General features: G+C 45.9%; 2 protein-coding genes across 3 annotated transcripts in view; one reads left to right on the forward strand and one right to left on the reverse strand.

Annotated features, from left to right (window-relative positions):
* Nucleotides 1-6899: 6899 nt before the first annotated feature.
* On the forward strand, nucleotides 6900-8486 carry LOC117459820 (secreted phosphoprotein 24-like). Of its 2 annotated transcripts, none has more exons than XM_034100967.1 (6): nucleotides 6900-7046; nucleotides 7119-7243; nucleotides 7364-7486; nucleotides 7776-7889; nucleotides 8125-8173; nucleotides 8312-8486. In XM_034100967.1, exons 1-6 carry the CDS (start codon nucleotides 6995-6997, stop codon nucleotides 8407-8409), a joined length of 561 nt encoding a protein of 186 aa, XP_033956858.1. In that variant the 5' UTR covers nucleotides 6900-6994; the 3' UTR covers nucleotides 8410-8486. The 2 variants fall into 2 exon arrangements, with proteins under 2 accessions (XP_033956858.1, XP_033956849.1); XM_034100958.2 differs by having other exon boundaries at nucleotides 6902-7046; nucleotides 7116-7243.
* Nucleotides 8487-8913: 427 nt separating this feature from the next.
* LOC117456202 (ras-associated and pleckstrin homology domains-containing protein 1-like) overlaps nucleotides 8914-17470 on the reverse strand; it is a 36950-nt gene continuing 28393 nt past the window's right edge. The window contains 10 exon segments of the mRNA XM_071205027.1: nucleotides 8914-12285; nucleotides 12564-13725; nucleotides 13907-14043; nucleotides 14280-14400; nucleotides 14499-14597; nucleotides 15007-15117; nucleotides 15360-15503; nucleotides 15583-15648; nucleotides 16093-16214; nucleotides 16440-16599. Coding sequence (XP_071061128.1) covers nucleotides 11042-12285; nucleotides 12564-13725; nucleotides 13907-14043; nucleotides 14280-14400; nucleotides 14499-14597; nucleotides 15007-15117; nucleotides 15360-15503; nucleotides 15583-15648; nucleotides 16093-16214; nucleotides 16440-16599 — 3366 coding nt within the window. The 3' untranslated portion in view covers nucleotides 8914-11041.

A 17470-nucleotide genomic window follows, 5' to 3' on the forward strand; every position in this document is an offset into this window, starting at 1 on the left:
GCTGGGCAAAGCCTCCCCTGTGAAGGACCTACACAACATTTTGAATCGTGTGCTTGACAGGCAGATTATGGAACTGGACACTCGTTTTAAGGCGGACACATACGGGTTTATGAGAGCCGCTGCTGCATTGTTGCCTCGGTCTGCCTTTGGGGACAATGAATGAATTCAGCCTGCCCGCACACACTTTCCCATCTGTGTGGAAGTTGCAGAACACAAAGTGTTTGTGCAGCAGCTAAAGAGAAAGGAGACAGCGGGCATCACCTTCCCATCACTCGTGGAGGTGCTCGACTCAATAAGACACTGACATTTTCCCTTGAATGAATCGTGTACTTCGGGCTCTCGTCTATGGCGTTATTTTTGTGCCTCTATCCTGAGCACGCAATGAAACATTTTGAGCATAGAAAATGTTATTGAGCGCGCAATTTAAAAATGTTGAGCACAGAAAAATATATTTTGCAAGCACAATTTACTCCAAGCCCTCTCACAAACTCCTGCTCCGCGCACAAGCAGACCGCACAAGCACGCGCTCTCTCTCCCTCTCGCTCAACCTCTCCACCGTGTGCTCGCTCGAGTTGGCACAGCGTTACAAATGTGCCACAAAACCAACCAATCGGAGAACTCAAGGAGGTCCATTCTGACTGGCTTATTTCAGTTAACATGCGTTTGAGGACATATTAGCCGCGTTCACACTGCGGTACTTTTCCCACAAAGGTTCATGCGAACTTAGTTCATGATCGCGTTCACACCAAAAAGAGCCGGTACTAAAAGTAGTTCATGCGAACCTTTTTACCCCCTCGAAAGTCCCTGCTAGAGAGCAGAAATATAGCTCTTTTTTGAGAAAAGAGCTATATTTCTGATTGGCTGGGCGGATTGCAAACCACGCCCCGTAAAACTCCCAAAGAGTTTTGTGAAGCCGCCATTTCATTATCCTCGCATTAGCATTATTAGCATTAGCATTAGCCCAGCGCAGAAACGCAGAGAGACTAACTTATGGCAACACAAAATAAAACATGGGAGCGGTGGAGATGAGGAGGTGTCGGCGTTCTGGCGATTTACTCGGAAGGCTTCAGTAGAAGCTGCTGGGACTCCCAGCAGCTTCTACTGAAGCCTTCCCCAACTCCGGGGACTTTGGGCGGCAGTATACGCCGTGAAGTGGGTTGCGGCCTGCCAGTAAACCCAAAGCAGAAGAAGAAGAAGTGACGTCAGCGGCTTCATTTGCCTAATCCTCCCCCAGGGACTTTTTCTGGTGTGAACGCGATCTTAGTTCATGCGAACTAAAGAGTTCGCATGAACTAAGTTCGCATGAACCTTTGTGGGAAAAGTACCGCAGTGTGAATGCGCCTATTAAGTATGTGTGGTCTTGAACGGGCTGGGCCCACCCACTCTTTGATATCTGCCTACGCCACTGCACTATACTATGACTTTTCTGATATTTCCAACATACTACACTATGACCATTTCCAACATAGTCATAGTATACTATGCTATTTGTATTTACATTTTGGACATACTATACTATGTTGTTTTTCCTGGATTTTTTGACACACTAAACCAGAAGGTTTTTCTGATATTTTCGACATACTGACTTCCTGGTGTCTTTTTCTTCTCTTCTCCTCACAGGACTGCGAGGACATTCATCTGACATCAATGAAGACGGTGGCTTCTGGAGATCCTGAAGAACTTACGGTACTATACTATGACTATTTATGATATTTTCGACATACTGTACGATGTTTTCTTTTAGCATTTCTCCGACATTGGTGAGGGTTATGACTTGTTGTCATTTTTTTCAACATGCTATATTATGACTTTTCGGTCATTTTTAACTGAATAAAATACCACGCCTGGTGTCTACACACTATACCATGCCTTATTATGGCATAACATATTTTTTTCGATTATTTTGTTGCGTCTTTCATTAAAAATCGACATCGTCATCTTTAAGGTCCAAAAAGCCAAATGAGCAGGTCATAAGCTCTACGAAACAATTTTGACTAATGACAGATGGTGCAGAGGGATATGTGACGCGTCAGAATACCTGAGGTTGTGTGTTCGAATCCTGTTCGATGCTCAGTGATTTTTAAAGAGCTTTACTCAAAGTGAAGAGGATAAATGCGCCCAGAGAACAGGTCTTCATGTACATGAGTTGGTGGCTATCAGGGTTTGTTCTCGGCACATAGGCGCCTTAGTGCGCACTGAGGCGCCTATCTGCCGAGAACAGATCCGCTGCTTATCATGTGCGGGGTTCGAGTCTCCTAGAGGCAAGGTAGCTAATAAAACAGGTCCAAAATAGAGAAATAAAATAGGCCAACAAAATAGATGAAAAGTAGAATAAATAGAGTTCCAAGATAGGATAGGTGACCAACTAGAAAAGCATAGAGAAATACATGTAATGTAAACATTGAGCTCAATTAGGGGATAAGATAAATTAGTTTTTTCTTGTCGAGATACTTGACTCTGACCGTTTGCACTATGACTATGTAATGAGTTTACCAAATGAAAGGTTTGTCTCTCAGGTCAGATGGCTCAGAGGGAGAGAAGACTGACCGTGAGACTGCAGGTTGTGGGTTCAAGGCTTTTCAGGTGCAGTTGTCTTGGATGAGACGACAACTCATGATCTGCCCATTATTTGTATCTGTCTACGAAAATACTCGCATCTCATACTTAAGTAAAAGTAATAATACAGCAGCGTGTGGAAATAAGTCAGTTTAGTAAAGCACAACATGTTTATTTAAAGAAGTCACACTTAACTATGTAATTATTAAAAAGTAACAATAGTAGTCACAACATTTTTTTAAAGTTACACTTGACAAAGGTCAGTATACTTTGTATTATTTCTAACAACTATACCATTGCTTTTTATTCCAGAAATTCCATACTATGACTTTTAAAAGTTTTTCACAACATATTAGATAGTGTTTATTTATTATGTAATACATTTATTCCTGTGTTTATGTATTATTTAATAATAAATAAACACAGGAATAAATAATGATATATATAATAATAAATGTAATAATTATAATAAAATGTATTATTTAATATATTTATTAGTGTTCATTTATTATTTGTATGTATTTCTGCATTTATTTATTCCTGTATTTTTTTGATAATTTATTCCTATATTATTTTGTTAATTTATTCCTGCATCTATTTGATCATGCCTGTGTGAGATTTGAACCCTATTTTGTAGTCAGGTAGTGGACCTACAGTCCTTGACTCTAACCTCTAAGCTATTTTGTCTCACAAACTTTCTCGGTGAATCCCAGACTGAAGTATGTGTCATTCACTAGGAAGTGCTAGGGCTGTGTGTTTTGAGGCTCAATCATGAGATGGAGATGTCAAATATGCAAAGGAACATCCAACTCCCTCAGGTCAAACGGCTCAGGGTGATAAGAATGACGGTTGGTAGTCCAGAGGTTCTTGGTTCGAATCTTGTGCGTTCCAGATAGATTTTAAGGTGTCTTCACCTTAAGGAAGAAGTCAAATACAAGTAAAAGCCAGGACTTCTCATCTGCTCCAATGGCTCACGGAGATAGAACAATGGTTGGTACACCAGAGGGTGTTGGTTCAAGTCTTGTGCGTTCTAGATTGATGTTGTGCATGTTTACAGTTGGTATGCTATTGTTCCCCCCGAATAGGATTCACTCCCCCCGAAGGGATACTAACTTCCTTAATTGAGAAAGTTAGTATGAAGAAAGTTAGTATCCTATTCACTGCCCCCCCTTCGGGGGGGAGTGAATAGGATACTAACTTTCTTAATTAAGGAAGCTAGGATACCAATAGGATACTAACTTCCTTAATTAGGAAGGTTAGTATGAAGAAAGTTCGGGGGGAGTGAATAGGATACTAACTTTCTTCATACTAACCTTCCTAATTAAGGAAGTTAAGGAAGTTAGTATCCTATTGGTATCCTATTCACTCCCCCCCTAACTTTCTTAATTAAGGAAGCTTCCTATTGGTATCCTCGACTCACCCCCGAAGGATACTAACTCTCCTTAAACATGCACAAAATCTATCTGGAACGCACAAGGCTTGAACCAACACCCTCTGGTGTTCTATCTCCGTGAGCCATTGGAGCAGATGAGAAGTCCTGGCTTTTACTTGTATTTGACTTCTTCCTTAAGGTGAAGACACCTTAAAATCTATCTGGAACGCACAAGACTCGAACCAAGAACCTCTGGACTACCAACCATCATTCTTATCACCCTGAGCCGTTTGACCTGAGAGAGTTGGATGTTTCTTTGCATATTTGACATCTCCATCTCATGATTGAGCCTCAAAACACACAGCCCTAGCACTTCCTAGTGAATGACACATACTTCAGTCTGGGATTCACCGAGAAAGTTTGTGAGACAAAATAGCTTAGAGGTTAGAGTCAAGGACTGTAGGTCCACTACCTGACTACAAAATAGGGTTCAAATAAATGTATTAAATAATAAACACTATCTAATACAGGGATGGGTAAAAGAAATACTGATACCGTCCACTAGACTCCTAGTTACGTCGCAAGCTGCGTACATGATTTTGAATACCGCAAAATAATCTGTGGTGTGTTATGCCTGCTGTGACGTTAAATTACCGTTTGTAATTATGCCTTTACAAGCGTAAAAGTTATGTTTATCATCTGAATTTGGCGAAACAAGTTTAATATTCTAAAAACCAAGAATTTGTTTATTTGAAATCAGATGAAAACAAACTGTCACGGACCCTGCCGTGTTATCTATGATTACTATACGCTTTTCATTCATAATTTCAGCTGAAAGATTGTAAAATGTCAATGTAAATATCAGACTTAATTGGATAATAATTACATACAATACATGGAATTTGTGTGTGTGTGTGTGTGTGTGTGTGTGTGTGTGTGTGTGTGTGTGTGTGTGTGTGTGTGTGTGTGTGTGTGTGTGTGTGTGTGTGTGTGTGTGTGTGTGTGTGTGTGTGTGTGTGTGTGTGTGTGTGTGTGTGTGTGTGTGTGTGTGTGTGTGTGTGTGTGTGTGTGTGTGTGTGTGTGTTCCAAGTGAATCCGCGGCCCCCTGGAGGCCAGTACATCAATTATGTGGCCCCCACCACCATCAAAGTTGCCCATCCCTGATCTAATATGTTAGATCTAATACAACTTTTAAACGTCATAGTATGGAATTTATGGAATAAAAAGTAATGGTATAGTTGTTAGAAATAAAGATGTAGTATAGTTTGTTTAATATAAGATGTAAACAGTCATAGTACAGCATGTAGAGAAATATAAAAAAGTCATAGTATAACATTTAAAAAAGATGACATACGACCTTTATTACATTTACTCTGACGTACTTTTTTATGAAATGTATTTTATATACTTTACTTATTTTCAAGACAAACTATACTGACTTTTTTCAAGTGTAACTTTAAAAAAATGTTGTGACTACTATTGTTACTTTTTAATAATTACATAGTTAAGTGTGACTTCTTTAAATAAACATGTTGTGCCTTCCTAAACTGACTTATTTCCACACGCTGCTGGATTATTACTTTTACTTAAGTATGAGATGCGAGTATTTTCGTAGACAGATACAAATAATGGGCAGATCATGAGTTGTCGTCTCATCCAAGACAACTGCACCTGAAAAGCCTTGAACCCACAACCTGCAGTCTCACGGTCAGTCTTCTCTCCCTCTGAGCCATCTGACCTGAGACAAACCTTTCATTTGGTAAACTCATTACATAGTCATAGTGCAAACGGTCAGAGTCAAGTATCTAGACAAGAAAAGACTAATTTATTGTATCCCCTAATTGAGCTCAATGTTTACATTACACGTATTTCTCTATGCTTTTCTAGTTGGTCACCTATCCTATCTGGGAACTCTATTTATTCTACTTTTCATCTATTTTGTTGGCCTATTTTATTTCTCTATTTTGGACCTATTTTATTAGCTACCTTGCCTCTAGGAGACTCGAACCCCGCACATGATAAGCAGCGGATCTGTTCTCGGCAGATAGGCGCCTCAGTGCGCACTAAGGCGCCTAAGTGCCGAGAACAAACCCAGATAGCCACAGACTCATGTACATGAAGACCTGTTCTCTGGGCGCATTTATCCTCTTCACTTTGAGTAAAGCTCTTTAAAAATCACTGAGCATTGAACAGGATTCGAACACACAACCTCAGGTCTTCTGACCTGTCACATATCCCTCTGCACCATCTGTCCTGAGTCAAAATTGTTTCGTAGAGCTTATGACCTGCTCATCTGGGTTTGTGGACCTTAAAGATAACTGCACCTGAAAAGCCTTGAACCCACAACCTGCGGTCTCACGGTCAGTCTTCTGACCTGAGAGACAAACCTTTCATTTGATAAACTCATTCTCAACTTTGGGTTGGAGATTTTGAAAACTCGATCGAACCCAAGCCTCAGCTTACCTGAGCAGTGTTGGATCACTGACTGTTTGCACTATGACTTGTTTTTCTCACATTTTCTTTTTGTGACAAAATCTAGCAAACACCAACAATAGCTCAGAGTATGTCCTACAATTGCGCCACGAACACCTTCATGTAAAAACTTTTATTTCTAAAAAAACTCATTTGTATATGAGGGGGAGGATCCTTATCCAAAAAGATGTTTAAACTATCCTCCCCTGGCTAGAACTAAGCTTACAGTTCCAGTTTTGTAATAATTACATGCATGCCGGTCTCTCTGAGCCATCTGACCTAACTGGGTAAGGTAAGGTTTTTCGTAGTTCTAAAATCCTCTTTTCATATAAAAGGGGGGACCCTTATGTAAACAATTCAAGTTTGTGTCTGCTGAATCTGAATCACAGTGCCCTCCTAATTCAGGACATCACCCTGGGATCGATACTGCTGAACAAAGGTTAGTAGGTATTGAGTGAAAGAGGCGTGACAGAGAAGGGGAGGGAGTTCATTTGAAAGGTTATTGAGGGTAAAAGGAGGCGCGTAGGGATGCTAGAAAAAAATCTGGATATATTTAGAAGTCAGAAAATTAAAGACAGGTTTTAAGTTTTGGAGATGAAGTCCTACGTGCTTCTGTTGGCGCTGCTGCAGGCTGTGCGATGCTCAGGTGAGTGGATCTCCGTCTGCAGCACTTCATGAGGAGACTCAGTGACAGACTTTCTCCACATCTACGCAGCAGTCCCTCTGTATGACTCTGAGCTGGGGGCCATGGCAGACAGGGGGCTCACAGCCGCTCTAGCCAGGGTCAACTCTGTGTACGCCGTCAGCCATCTTTACCGGGTGACTCGAGGCTCCGTCACAAAGGTCAGCACAGTTTCTGTGGTCATTTTTGAATTGTTGTTGCCGGAAATAATTGCAGTGGCTATTTACAGAATAGAGGTAGTACTTTGTTTTATCTTCATTATAACAAATATCACATGCCAGGTGATTCCCATGGGCCTGAACACCGTAGACCTGCAGATGGTGCTTGGCATTAAAGAGACGCAGTGTGTGAAGGCTTCAAGGCACGACCCCCAGACATGTGCCTTCAGACCCGGATTCTTTGTGGTGAGATATTCAATGTCGGGGATCTTATTATGGTTTGTTTTAGATTGCTGCACAAAAAGAGACCGCAACAAACGGCAAAAAGCAAATAAAACATATGTCCTGCACTTATACGATTGTTGAATGTTAATGTGTACTTGTACAATACTCTTATCTCTGGGAAGGACACATGTTGACAGACTGCTGCAGCCCACTGTTTGAGTTGGCACTGATTTACTGGGACAGAGTGTGCTGATGATCAGATCTGTTCTTCCTTGTGACAAATATACCGCTCTTTCCTCCTTCACTGCAGCCGACCTTCTCCTGCTCCAGTCGGCTTCGAGTGTCGGCCGACTCCACCCAGGTGGTGTCTCTCAAATGTGGCCGTGACTCTTTCTCCAGCTCCAGCTCTGAGTCCAGTGAGGAGGTGAGGACTAAAGCGGGGGAAAGTAGAGCTGACTTTGACACTAATTCATCCATTTTAAGCCATAGCAAGTCATATAACTTATAAACCTATATTAAAGTGGACAATGAAAGTCTAGTTGAAGGTTTTCTATGAAAATAGAACAGCATTTTTAATAAATGAAGCCAAACTCTTAATAAAAGGTGAGAAAGTGGAGCTTTCTAATCAATATAAGCAACAATATTATGTTGATTCACAGCTGTTCTCAAGAGGGGGACAACAGTTCAACATCCCATTTGAAAATCAAGGTAAGAGCATTTCAACTTTAAATAGTGTTTCAATTAGATTTACTATAATGGTTTTCACATGGCCACATTGAATATTTCAAAAATATATTTACAAGGGCTGTATTCAGAGTGTTTAACTAACCTTATATCTGTCAACAGTCCCATCTCCTCCACCCGTCCTGCCTGCTCGCTCCCTCCCAAAAGAGACGGTAGACGTCCAGCCTCGAGGCGACACGTTCACCAACTACCTGGTGTGAGACTTCAGCTCACTCTGGAAACACTTAAGTGCTGATAAGAAGACAAACTGGAAGTAAAAACTGAATTTGCAAACCGAGATTGTTGTCCCTTATTATTATTATTCAATTGTGGGATTCTACTTAATGATTCCTGACTGTTGGAGGTAATAGTTCATAGCTGCTAAAATGTGTTTGTGTCGTTTTTGTCTTGCATGATAAGACCACTAGATGGAGCCGAAAGACTGTTCTCCTCCCATTTGAAATCATGGTTCTTTAATGCATTACATTAAAGGGGCCCCGTTATTATTTTTCGGGTTTTCTCTGTGTGTTCTATAGGTTTTGGTGCAAGTAAATGGTCTGCAAAGGCAATCCTCACAAAGTTCCCAAAGCAGTTTTTGAACATTAAAGCATGCAAACATGTCAGTCGAGTCGAGGCACAAAATAAAAACATGAACCATGAGGACCCTTTAAGTCACCTAAACAGATCTTCTGGATCATTTGAACAAAGTAGGACTCTGACACAGATTGAGGTCTGGTTTGAACATTTATATTGTGATTTTCAGTTTATATGCAAGACGATCACATCTGCAACCGTTTTTCTTCATTTCACTTGGCCCCACATCAACAGTACATCAATAACTTACATACTGTACTGTAGCACACATCCTGCTTAAAAGACAATGATACGCAGTTATAGGAAATGATTTGCAGGACAAAATAATAGCATGATAAAAAGGGCCTTGTGTGGAAATCACTCCAAGCACACATTTCCACACTCGAGCCAATTCAAAACCAGTTTAAACAGTCTGAAATATTAATGATATGTCATGCTGGCACACAGGGACGTGTTGATGACGAGTTCCTTGAAACACAGCACAAGCACCCTGAAAGTAAAGGCATTGCTGCAAGAAATGTAAACCCTTTAATATCCACTCTGTAGGCCTCGAGTCCCCGCGCACCACCGGCACCATGAAGACACGAGATACGACACAGAGCGACATTCAGTGCTATGCCGCTCAGATGATTTCTGTTATCATGATTTAACGCTCTGTACATCAACCAGACAAATATTAATTTTTTCAACTGGGTGTGTGGAGTATACTTGACATGTCTGAATCCAACCTGTACATTCTACTTCCTGTTGCCTGTAGAAGAGGGCGGAGACTAACGGAGTAGCAGCTGTACAGAAACTGTAGGGTACGGTCCGAAATCAAGCCAACGCACGAGACATGGTAGACGAAGATACACCACCACAGCCGCCCCCACCTCCTTTGTTAAATAAAAAAAGCAGTTTATTTTTTCTTTCCGGTTGCACAGTCCAGACTCTGCTGAACCTTTGGAAGAAATCTCCTTTCTGCTTTGACCTCTGTGCAAGACTTTGGGGATAAGGCTCCTTCTGAACACAGTCTAGAAATGTATTTGTATTCCTGCCTTGTTGACCTTATGTTGACACACACCTTCCCATATACATTCCTTTGTTTCTCTCCACTTTGCTGACCAGCTTATATTAACAAAAAATCCTTCCATTTATCGATCATTAAATAATTTTATATAAAGCAGACCGTCCCTGCTCCACGAGACCGCCACTAACTACTTCCTCGCCGTACACCGTGCATGTATGCGTGTCCAGTTTCTCGCTCTCACTCGTGCACACACACCGGAACAGCCTCGTGTTTTGTTACCGCTTGTTCTCACATGAAGTCCATGCAGTACCGAGCAGAAACATCCTGATGTGGGTTTTTATTTTTTTACGCGGCACAACCGTATGGCAAAGAAGCGGATAACATGGTTTGGCTCAGACCTGGTTCCAGTAATATTTGCACAATTATTATTAGTGTTTAAATCTGCTTGGGGAACAAGATGGGCGGGGTCTCCCAAACAATGTCTTCCAGAGAGTTTAGACTAATCGCAGAAAAATAACAGTTACTTTTCAGCGATGTCAAACTTGCCTGCTCTAGTTTTACATGTAAACCCCACCCATCCAGATTGCCAAACATAAACACTAATGGACCATGGTCTGGTTTGGGTTTCAGTATTTACAGTCATATGTTTATCATCGTGATCCAAGAGCAATGCAGGAGCTTCCATATTCATCTCATTGTCTATTCATCCGTCTCTTTATTGTCCTGTTCTCCAAGTCCAACTCTCTCAAGTAAGTTTGGTCATGTCCCCCCGTTTGGGGGGCGCAGGTGGGGGTCCTCGTCGTAGCGTTGCATAGCCTGAGATGTTTCCGGACATGTAGCCCCCGTTTCCTCCGTTGCTCTGCGTGCCTTGGTCCAGGAGCAGCTCGGGGGGCGGGGGGGGCAGCGCCATGTCGTCCATTGTCCCCACGGGCTCCGCCTTCCCCATCAGGCCGGCCGAGCTCAGAGAGCCCTGGCGTCCCACCGACTTTCGCTTCAGCGTCCGGTGGAGGTCATCCATGAAGTTGGGCTGGCCTGAGCCGCCCTTTGGGGAGGTGGGTGGGGGTGAGGAGAGGCTGGGGGGCTCCGGGGTCGTGTTGCTGCGCCGGGCAAGTGTCGGTGGAGGAGTCTTTTTCAGTAAGCTCTTTCCCCATGTTGAGTTGCTGAGAAGAGGCACAGGCGGAGGAGGAGGCGGGGCCTGGGGCTGGGGGTTCACCACGGCAACTCGAGGAGGTGCTCCGCTGTGGGAGTCACTACCGGGTGGTGGAGGAGGAGGTGGAGGAGGAGGAGGCGGGGGGGGGGGGGAAGAGATCAGAGGGCGGAGGAGGAGGGGGGAAGTAGGCGCAGGCAGGCGGGGGGGTAGGGTAGTCCCCGCCCGTTTGCTTCACCTGGTTCACTTTGGACTGCAGCCCCAAGGGCAGGTTGGCCATGTTGAGCTTGCCTGGTTTTGGGGGAGCAGGTGGTCCAGATGAAGGGTCCTTGGAGGGGGAGGCAGGGCAGGGGGAGGAAGGAGGGCCAGTGTTCTGGGGCGCAAACTTGCTGAGCAGGTTCCTCCTGGACTCCTCGTAGGGGGTGGCGCTGGGGTTTCTCTGCGGGGCGGGAGGGGGCTTCTTCCCTCCGAAGTTGGAGGACCCAAAGGGTGTACTCTTCAACGGGGAGCCCATGTTTCCAGGAGGGAGGGGAGGAGGTGGTGGAGTGGGGCCTGTGACAGAGGCTGGAGGAGGAGCAGGAGGAGCAGGAGGGGGGGCTGGAGGGAAGCCAGCGCTGCCGTCCGGAGGAGGAGGAGGGAACTCTGGAGACTGAAGCTGCTGGCTGCCTCCTGGCTGCCATCTTGGTTTGGTTTTGACTGCAGGGGGGGAGAGGGGGGCTTTGGGGCTCTCCGTGTGATTGGCTGCTGGGGAGGAAGCTCCCGGAAACTGACTGGCCAGCTGCTTCACCAGAGAGAGAGCAGGAGCCCCTGTTTGTTTAGACAGGCTGTGCTGCTTGGGGAAAGTCGGAGGTGGAGGGCCAGAGTTTTGGAGGCTGAACTGCTTCTTGAAGGGTGCAGGTGGGGGAGGAGGGGGAGGTGGCGGGGGGGTGGGGCCACCCAGGCAGGCAGGAGGTGGGGCAGGAGGGAAAGGGAAGACAGGTGAGACAGGTTTGGGGGTAGCATGAGGGACAAACCCTGGGGTGAAGGTTTTGGGTGCAGGAGGAGGTGGGAAGTGGGCCGGCACTGGGAACTGCTGGGGGGGAGGAGGTGGGGGTGGAGGGGGAGGTGGGGGTGTCGGCGCAGGGGCAGGCGGGGGGGACTCCTCGAGTTCATTTGGAGAGGGGAGGTCCCGCGGCGGGCTGGGAAACCTCTCCTTCAGCGCCTGCTTCAACCCGGTGCTGTAGACAGGGTGGCTGATGGGAGCCGGAGGGGGAGGGAAGGCTAGGCCGTTGGTCTGTGGAGCAGGTGGAAGTGCTGGGGGGGGTGGGATGAAGGCGGGGGGGGGCAGCAGGGCTCGGGGGGCCCCGCCTCAACACGGCCATGGCTGAACCTGGGGCCGGCATGGAGGGAGGCGGGGGAGGGGGGGGAGGCGGAGGGGGGGGCGGGACATTAGTCCGTGCTGCGATGTGATTGGGGTTTGGTTTGACCGGAGGCGGGCCAACGGGCAGAACCTGATGACCAATAGCATGGAGGTGCCCCGGAAGCCTCTGATTGAGCGGCTGGTTCCCCTTCTGGTTCTGCAGCCTGGTGATGGTGCTAAACTTGTACATGGTGAGCGCGGGGGAGTGGTTCGACACGATGTATACTGGGGGAAGGGGAGGAGGGGGAGGCGGAGGTGGGGGGGGAGGAGCCACCTGCTGGGGGGGGGGGAGACACCTGCTGGGGGGGAGGAGCCACCTGCTGGGGGGGCATGTGGTTGTTGTAGCTGCTGATGGGCTGCTGCTGTGGAGACTGAGGGGAGGGCGGAGGACGCTGAGTGTACTGGGGAGGGGGGGCCTGTTGGAGGGGAGGGTGCTGTTGGGGGGGAGGGGGCTGCTGGGGGGGAAGGTGCTGGGGAGGGGTGTGGGGGTGCATTGATGGGTGCTGATACTGTGGAGGAGGCTGAAACTGTGGTTGTTGCTGAAACTGTGGTTGCTGTTGTTGTTGATGATGATGCTGTTGCTGTGGAGGAAGTTGTTGTTGCTGTGGTGGAGGCTGATGCTGTGGTTGTTGCTGAAACTGTGGTGGTTTCTGAAACTGTGGTTGTTGTTGTTGTTGTTGTTGTTCATGTTGTTGATTCTGTTGCTGTGGATGAAGTTGTTGTTGCTGTGGTGGATGTTGTTGCTGAAACTGTGGTTGTTGTTGTTGAAACTGTGGTTGTTGTTGAAACTGTGGTGGTTGCTGAAACTGTGGTGGTTTCTGAAACTGTGGTGGTTGCTGAAACTGTTGTTGTTGTTGTTGTTCATGTTGTTGATGCTGTTGCTGTGGAGGAAGTTGTTGTTGCTGTGGAGGAAGTTGTTGTTGCTGTGGTGGATGTTGTTGCTGAAACTGTGGTTGTTGTTGTTGAAACTGTGGTGGTTGCTGAAACTGTGGTGGTTGCTGAAACTGTTGTTGTTGTTGTTGTTCATGTTGTTGATGCTGTTGCTGTGGTGGAAGTTGTTGCTGTGGTGGAAGTTGTTGCTGTGGTGGAAGTTGTTGCTGTGGTGGAGGCTGTGGTGGATGTTGTTGCTGAAACTGTGGTTGTTGCTGGGGAGGAAGTTGTTGTTGCTGTGGTGGAAACTGTTGTTGTTGTTGTGGTGGTTGTTGTTGTTGTTGCTGCTGCTGCTGCTGTTGCTGCTGCTGCTGCTGTGGAGGCTGCTGTGGAGTCTGCTGCTGCTGTTGCTGCAGCTGAGGTTGGGGGGAGGGCGTCAGGGCGGGGATATCAGCCGAGTGCTGGCTGTGGTGCCGGTGACCGTGGGAAGCGTGCGGCAGGGTGGCCCCTCTGGATGCCTGGAAAAGAAGAGACATAAACGACACATAAGGAACTAGAGAAGGCAACTCCTTCCACTCAACTGCAATGCAGATTTCTCCAGATGAAGATCACATGTTGGGAAGGTTTCTGAGCATTCACACCGAACTATAACAGGCTTTCTTTTTATTCATTCCTGCTTCCGTTATCAGAAGGCCTTACCCTGGAGCTTTCCTCGATCTGGGTCCCTCTCTTCCAGGCTTCAGAGAAGATGGAGCTCACCACACTCTGGGAGCGGCCGTGAGACGAGCCCGTGTCCACGCCGCTGTCCGAGTGGCCTGAGTGGTTAGACTGGGACTCTGGAAGCACACCGGAAAGAAGGCATATCATTAGTGGAGTGAAATGATAATGGATGTGCAGTATGACGTTATTAGCCAACAAGTTTAGATCTTGAATTAAAAAGAACATTTCTCCTCATACTAAGTGTTTGAAAGACAGACCAGGAAGGGCAGGGGAAGTCTAACAAAGGATGCTTCTGAGCAGCATTATGGGAAATGTCCAAATCTAAGGAACACATATATACTGTTAAACTCACCAGGTATGCTGGCGGAGCTGGAGCCTGATCGGATGCTGGCGGTAGAGAGAGAGGACCAATCATAGGCCGCCTCTGTCCTCTTCATGGCTTCCTGGTAGTTCACGTATAGCTGCTTGCCATACTACAAACAAACACACAATGAGATAAACAAATCAACATACTTTACATGGTGTGAGAGAACATTGTTTGGACTTGTTCTACACTGAATCGTAGACGTACCTTGGCAATGCGAATCCCATTCACCCACTGGTGCAGGGTCCTGACGTCATCGCAGCACAGATACTTGATGTACTGGGACTTCTTCTGGATTTGTGGATGCTACAGAGAAGTTAATACATCATTTTACTATTGCTTTAAAGCTTTATTTTAAAGGATAATTATTAAATATATATAAAAGGACAGATTTACGGAATCTCCCGTCATCTTTTTACATAAAATACAACGAGTACTAACATTCTAATTAAAGCAAATACTCATATTAACTTGTTTGGAAGCATTTTGAAGAGCTTGTAACAGAAAGGTGTTTATAATGGAAGGCTAATGCATCGAGGATGTAGTCTGGCAGTGTAGGAGAGAAGCTCTAATAAGCCTCTGGAGACTACAAATGAATTCACATGTTCCATTTGATGTCCATTTATAGGATGAGAAATTCACACCCTGTCAGAGTCTATGTTAAGATACTACATATCTGTTGGTGTCAGAACAACACTTCCCCCCCCCCCCTCACCTTCAGGGCCAGGCAGTAGTCAGTCGGCGCCTTGTATTTGCTGCGGTAGTCCTGGCCGTAGTACACGTTCACATGGTCCAGCTGCAGGAAGCACACCAGATCTCTGGACGCCTGCAGAGAGGACGACGTGGAGGAAGGGTTGACACATGGCTGATGTATTTTGGTTACACTTTAATGTATTGTAGGACTCACACAAAGCGATTTAAATAAGGCAACAAAATGATACCATTTGTCCCGTTGCTAATAATAGAGCACGTGTTGTGCCGACAGGAAATACCACAGAGCAGATCTGGTTCTCATAACCCCACCATGTGTGCTCCGTCTTCACTTGCGCCTAATGCACACTCACTGACCTTGGCTTTGCCTTTGGGGACGTAGTAGATGCCCGAAGCTCTGAGGAGGAAGTAACGTTTCTTCCACGACTTCTTGCCGTCCTCCTTCAGCCACAGGATGCCCTCGATCTCCGGCACGGACACCGAGCCGCCGCAGAAACACTCCTGAGGACACAGTCATGTTAAACTTCATCTGGTAGGTAATCCTCCTGATGTGTAGGAAAGACGGGAACTCTAATCTCACCTCTAATAACGCCTCTTTATTCCTGTCAGCCATTTCTGATATCTCCTTCCGCCCCAGCAAGTAGTTCTGGAGATGATTGAAAGCAACGGTGAGAGAAGGGAGTCGGCGGATCACCTCGTCTTGTGTTAAATAAATTATTCACCTTTACTTGACCTACTTCCTACTCTACTACACAAACACACTCCCTTGTTCACTCCAGCCACCAGCATGCATAAACAATGTGTGTGTGTGTTGTGTGTGTGTGTGTGTGTGTGTGTGTGTGTGTGTGTGTGTGTGTGTGTGTGTGTGTGTGTGTGTGTGTGTGTGTGTGTGTGTGTGTGTGTGTGTGTGTGTGTGTGTGTGTGTGTGTGTGTGTGTGTGTGTGTGTGTGTGTGTGTGTGTGTGTGTGTGTGTGTGTGTGTGTGTGTGTGTGTGTGTGTGTGTAGCATATGCTGTCGGGAGTAACACACTGAATGCAGGGGAGGGCATCGAGAGGATGATCCGTCCCCACTGTCCTGAAGTGAAATGTACCTGGGGGTTCTTGAAGAGGGCGTATTTCTCGATGCGCTCGATGAACATCAGCTTGTTGTGGCTGTCCCGGGTCCAGTTCAAAAGATTCTCCACCAGGTTCTCGTGGTCCTCGAAAATGCGCTCTGAGAGGGGGAGGAGAGGCGAGGGAGTGATGAAGATAAGATGCAAGATATGCAGTTTTTTTCGCTGACACGCAAATGTGCATTTAATTTCCTCCCTCCAGGGATTCCAGTTTTTTAGGTGGGGCAGACATTTTAACTGTATTATTACTACTATTATTATTATCTATGACAATTAGCCAGAGAGTCTTTTTGGATTATAATGCTAGCAGACCAACGCTCTCGTACCCATCTGCAGCTCGTTGATGGTTTCCACCAGAGCCCAGTCAGGGCTGTATCCACAGTGGGATTTATCCAGCAGGCTGTCCAGCACCTGCCTGACTGTCTGCCTCTCGTCCACCATCATGGTCTTCGAGCTCTCGTCCGACATGTGAACCCTGATCACCAGCTGAGGAAGAGGAGGAGAAACGAGAGAAAAAATGGAAAACGTGAGAAAAACGAACACCGTGACCGTATCTGTCCTTCAATAAAAACATGTCAAATCATTTATTTTCTAAGATTCCATCCAAGTTCCAGCATCTTTCCTTTTAAAGTCTATTTGCATTTCTCTATGTTAAAATATCTCATGGCACAGTGGGGTTTTTCTGCTGTCCATCTTAAATTAAGGCTCTGAACCTGATTAGGGGATTGAAAAGGATGAATGGCTTCTTTTAAATACTATATATGGGGTCCCCACAGTCACACAAACAACAAGGCAAATCCAATAATCTGGCTAAAGTTTTGCCCCCGCAGCCAGAAGTCCTCCACAACAAGCAGGCGTTCCCTAATCTGAATAACACGTGCCAAATCCAGCCTCGCTTAATCACAGGCTGCAGATTTCTCCTGGTGTGAAACCAAATTAAAACTTCAATTCCTTGACATCCAGATGAACCCCTCCCACAGGGAACCCGACGTCCAATCCGCGTGGGGGTACAGATGATTGAAGAGAGGCTTGGGCCAATGGAATAGCTGGGAAAGCTTTGGGGGGTGTCTGACCTACATTTCTCACAGGAGGGACCCCTTGAAACCCCTAGTCTGGAAGAATAAAAGATAAAAGAAATCACACAGCTTCAACAACATCTGGAAGTTGTTATCCAAATGCTGCTTCCATGTCATAGATGCGACATATAGTGAATTGTGAGGAAGATTGCTGACGATGCGAGTAATAATTTAGCACTTTTAGTACGTGTCATCGGTACCAGCACTCTTTATCTTGCAAGTCTATCCCTTTGTGGTGAGTCTCTACCATTCATTGCATGTGAAAGGACACCATTCACTGG

Source organism: Pseudochaenichthys georgianus, chromosome 2, assembly GCF_902827115.2.
Source record: "Pseudochaenichthys georgianus chromosome 2, fPseGeo1.2, whole genome shotgun sequence".
Lineage (NCBI taxonomy): Eukaryota > Metazoa > Chordata > Actinopteri > Perciformes > Channichthyidae > Pseudochaenichthys > Pseudochaenichthys georgianus.

Coding starts and splice junctions, on each gene's coding strand:
- LOC117459820 (XM_034100958.2), top strand. CDS start 6,995: ATGAAGTCCTACGTGCTTCTGTTGGCGCTGCTGCAGGCTGTGCGATGC. Junction 7,890..8,124: donor GCTCTGAGTCCAGTGAGGAG/GTGAGGACTAAA, acceptor GTTGATTCACAG/CTGTTCTCAAGAGGGGGACA. Junction 8,174..8,311: donor CATCCCATTTGAAAATCAAG/GTAAGAGCATTT, acceptor ATCTGTCAACAG/TCCCATCTCCTCCACCCGTC.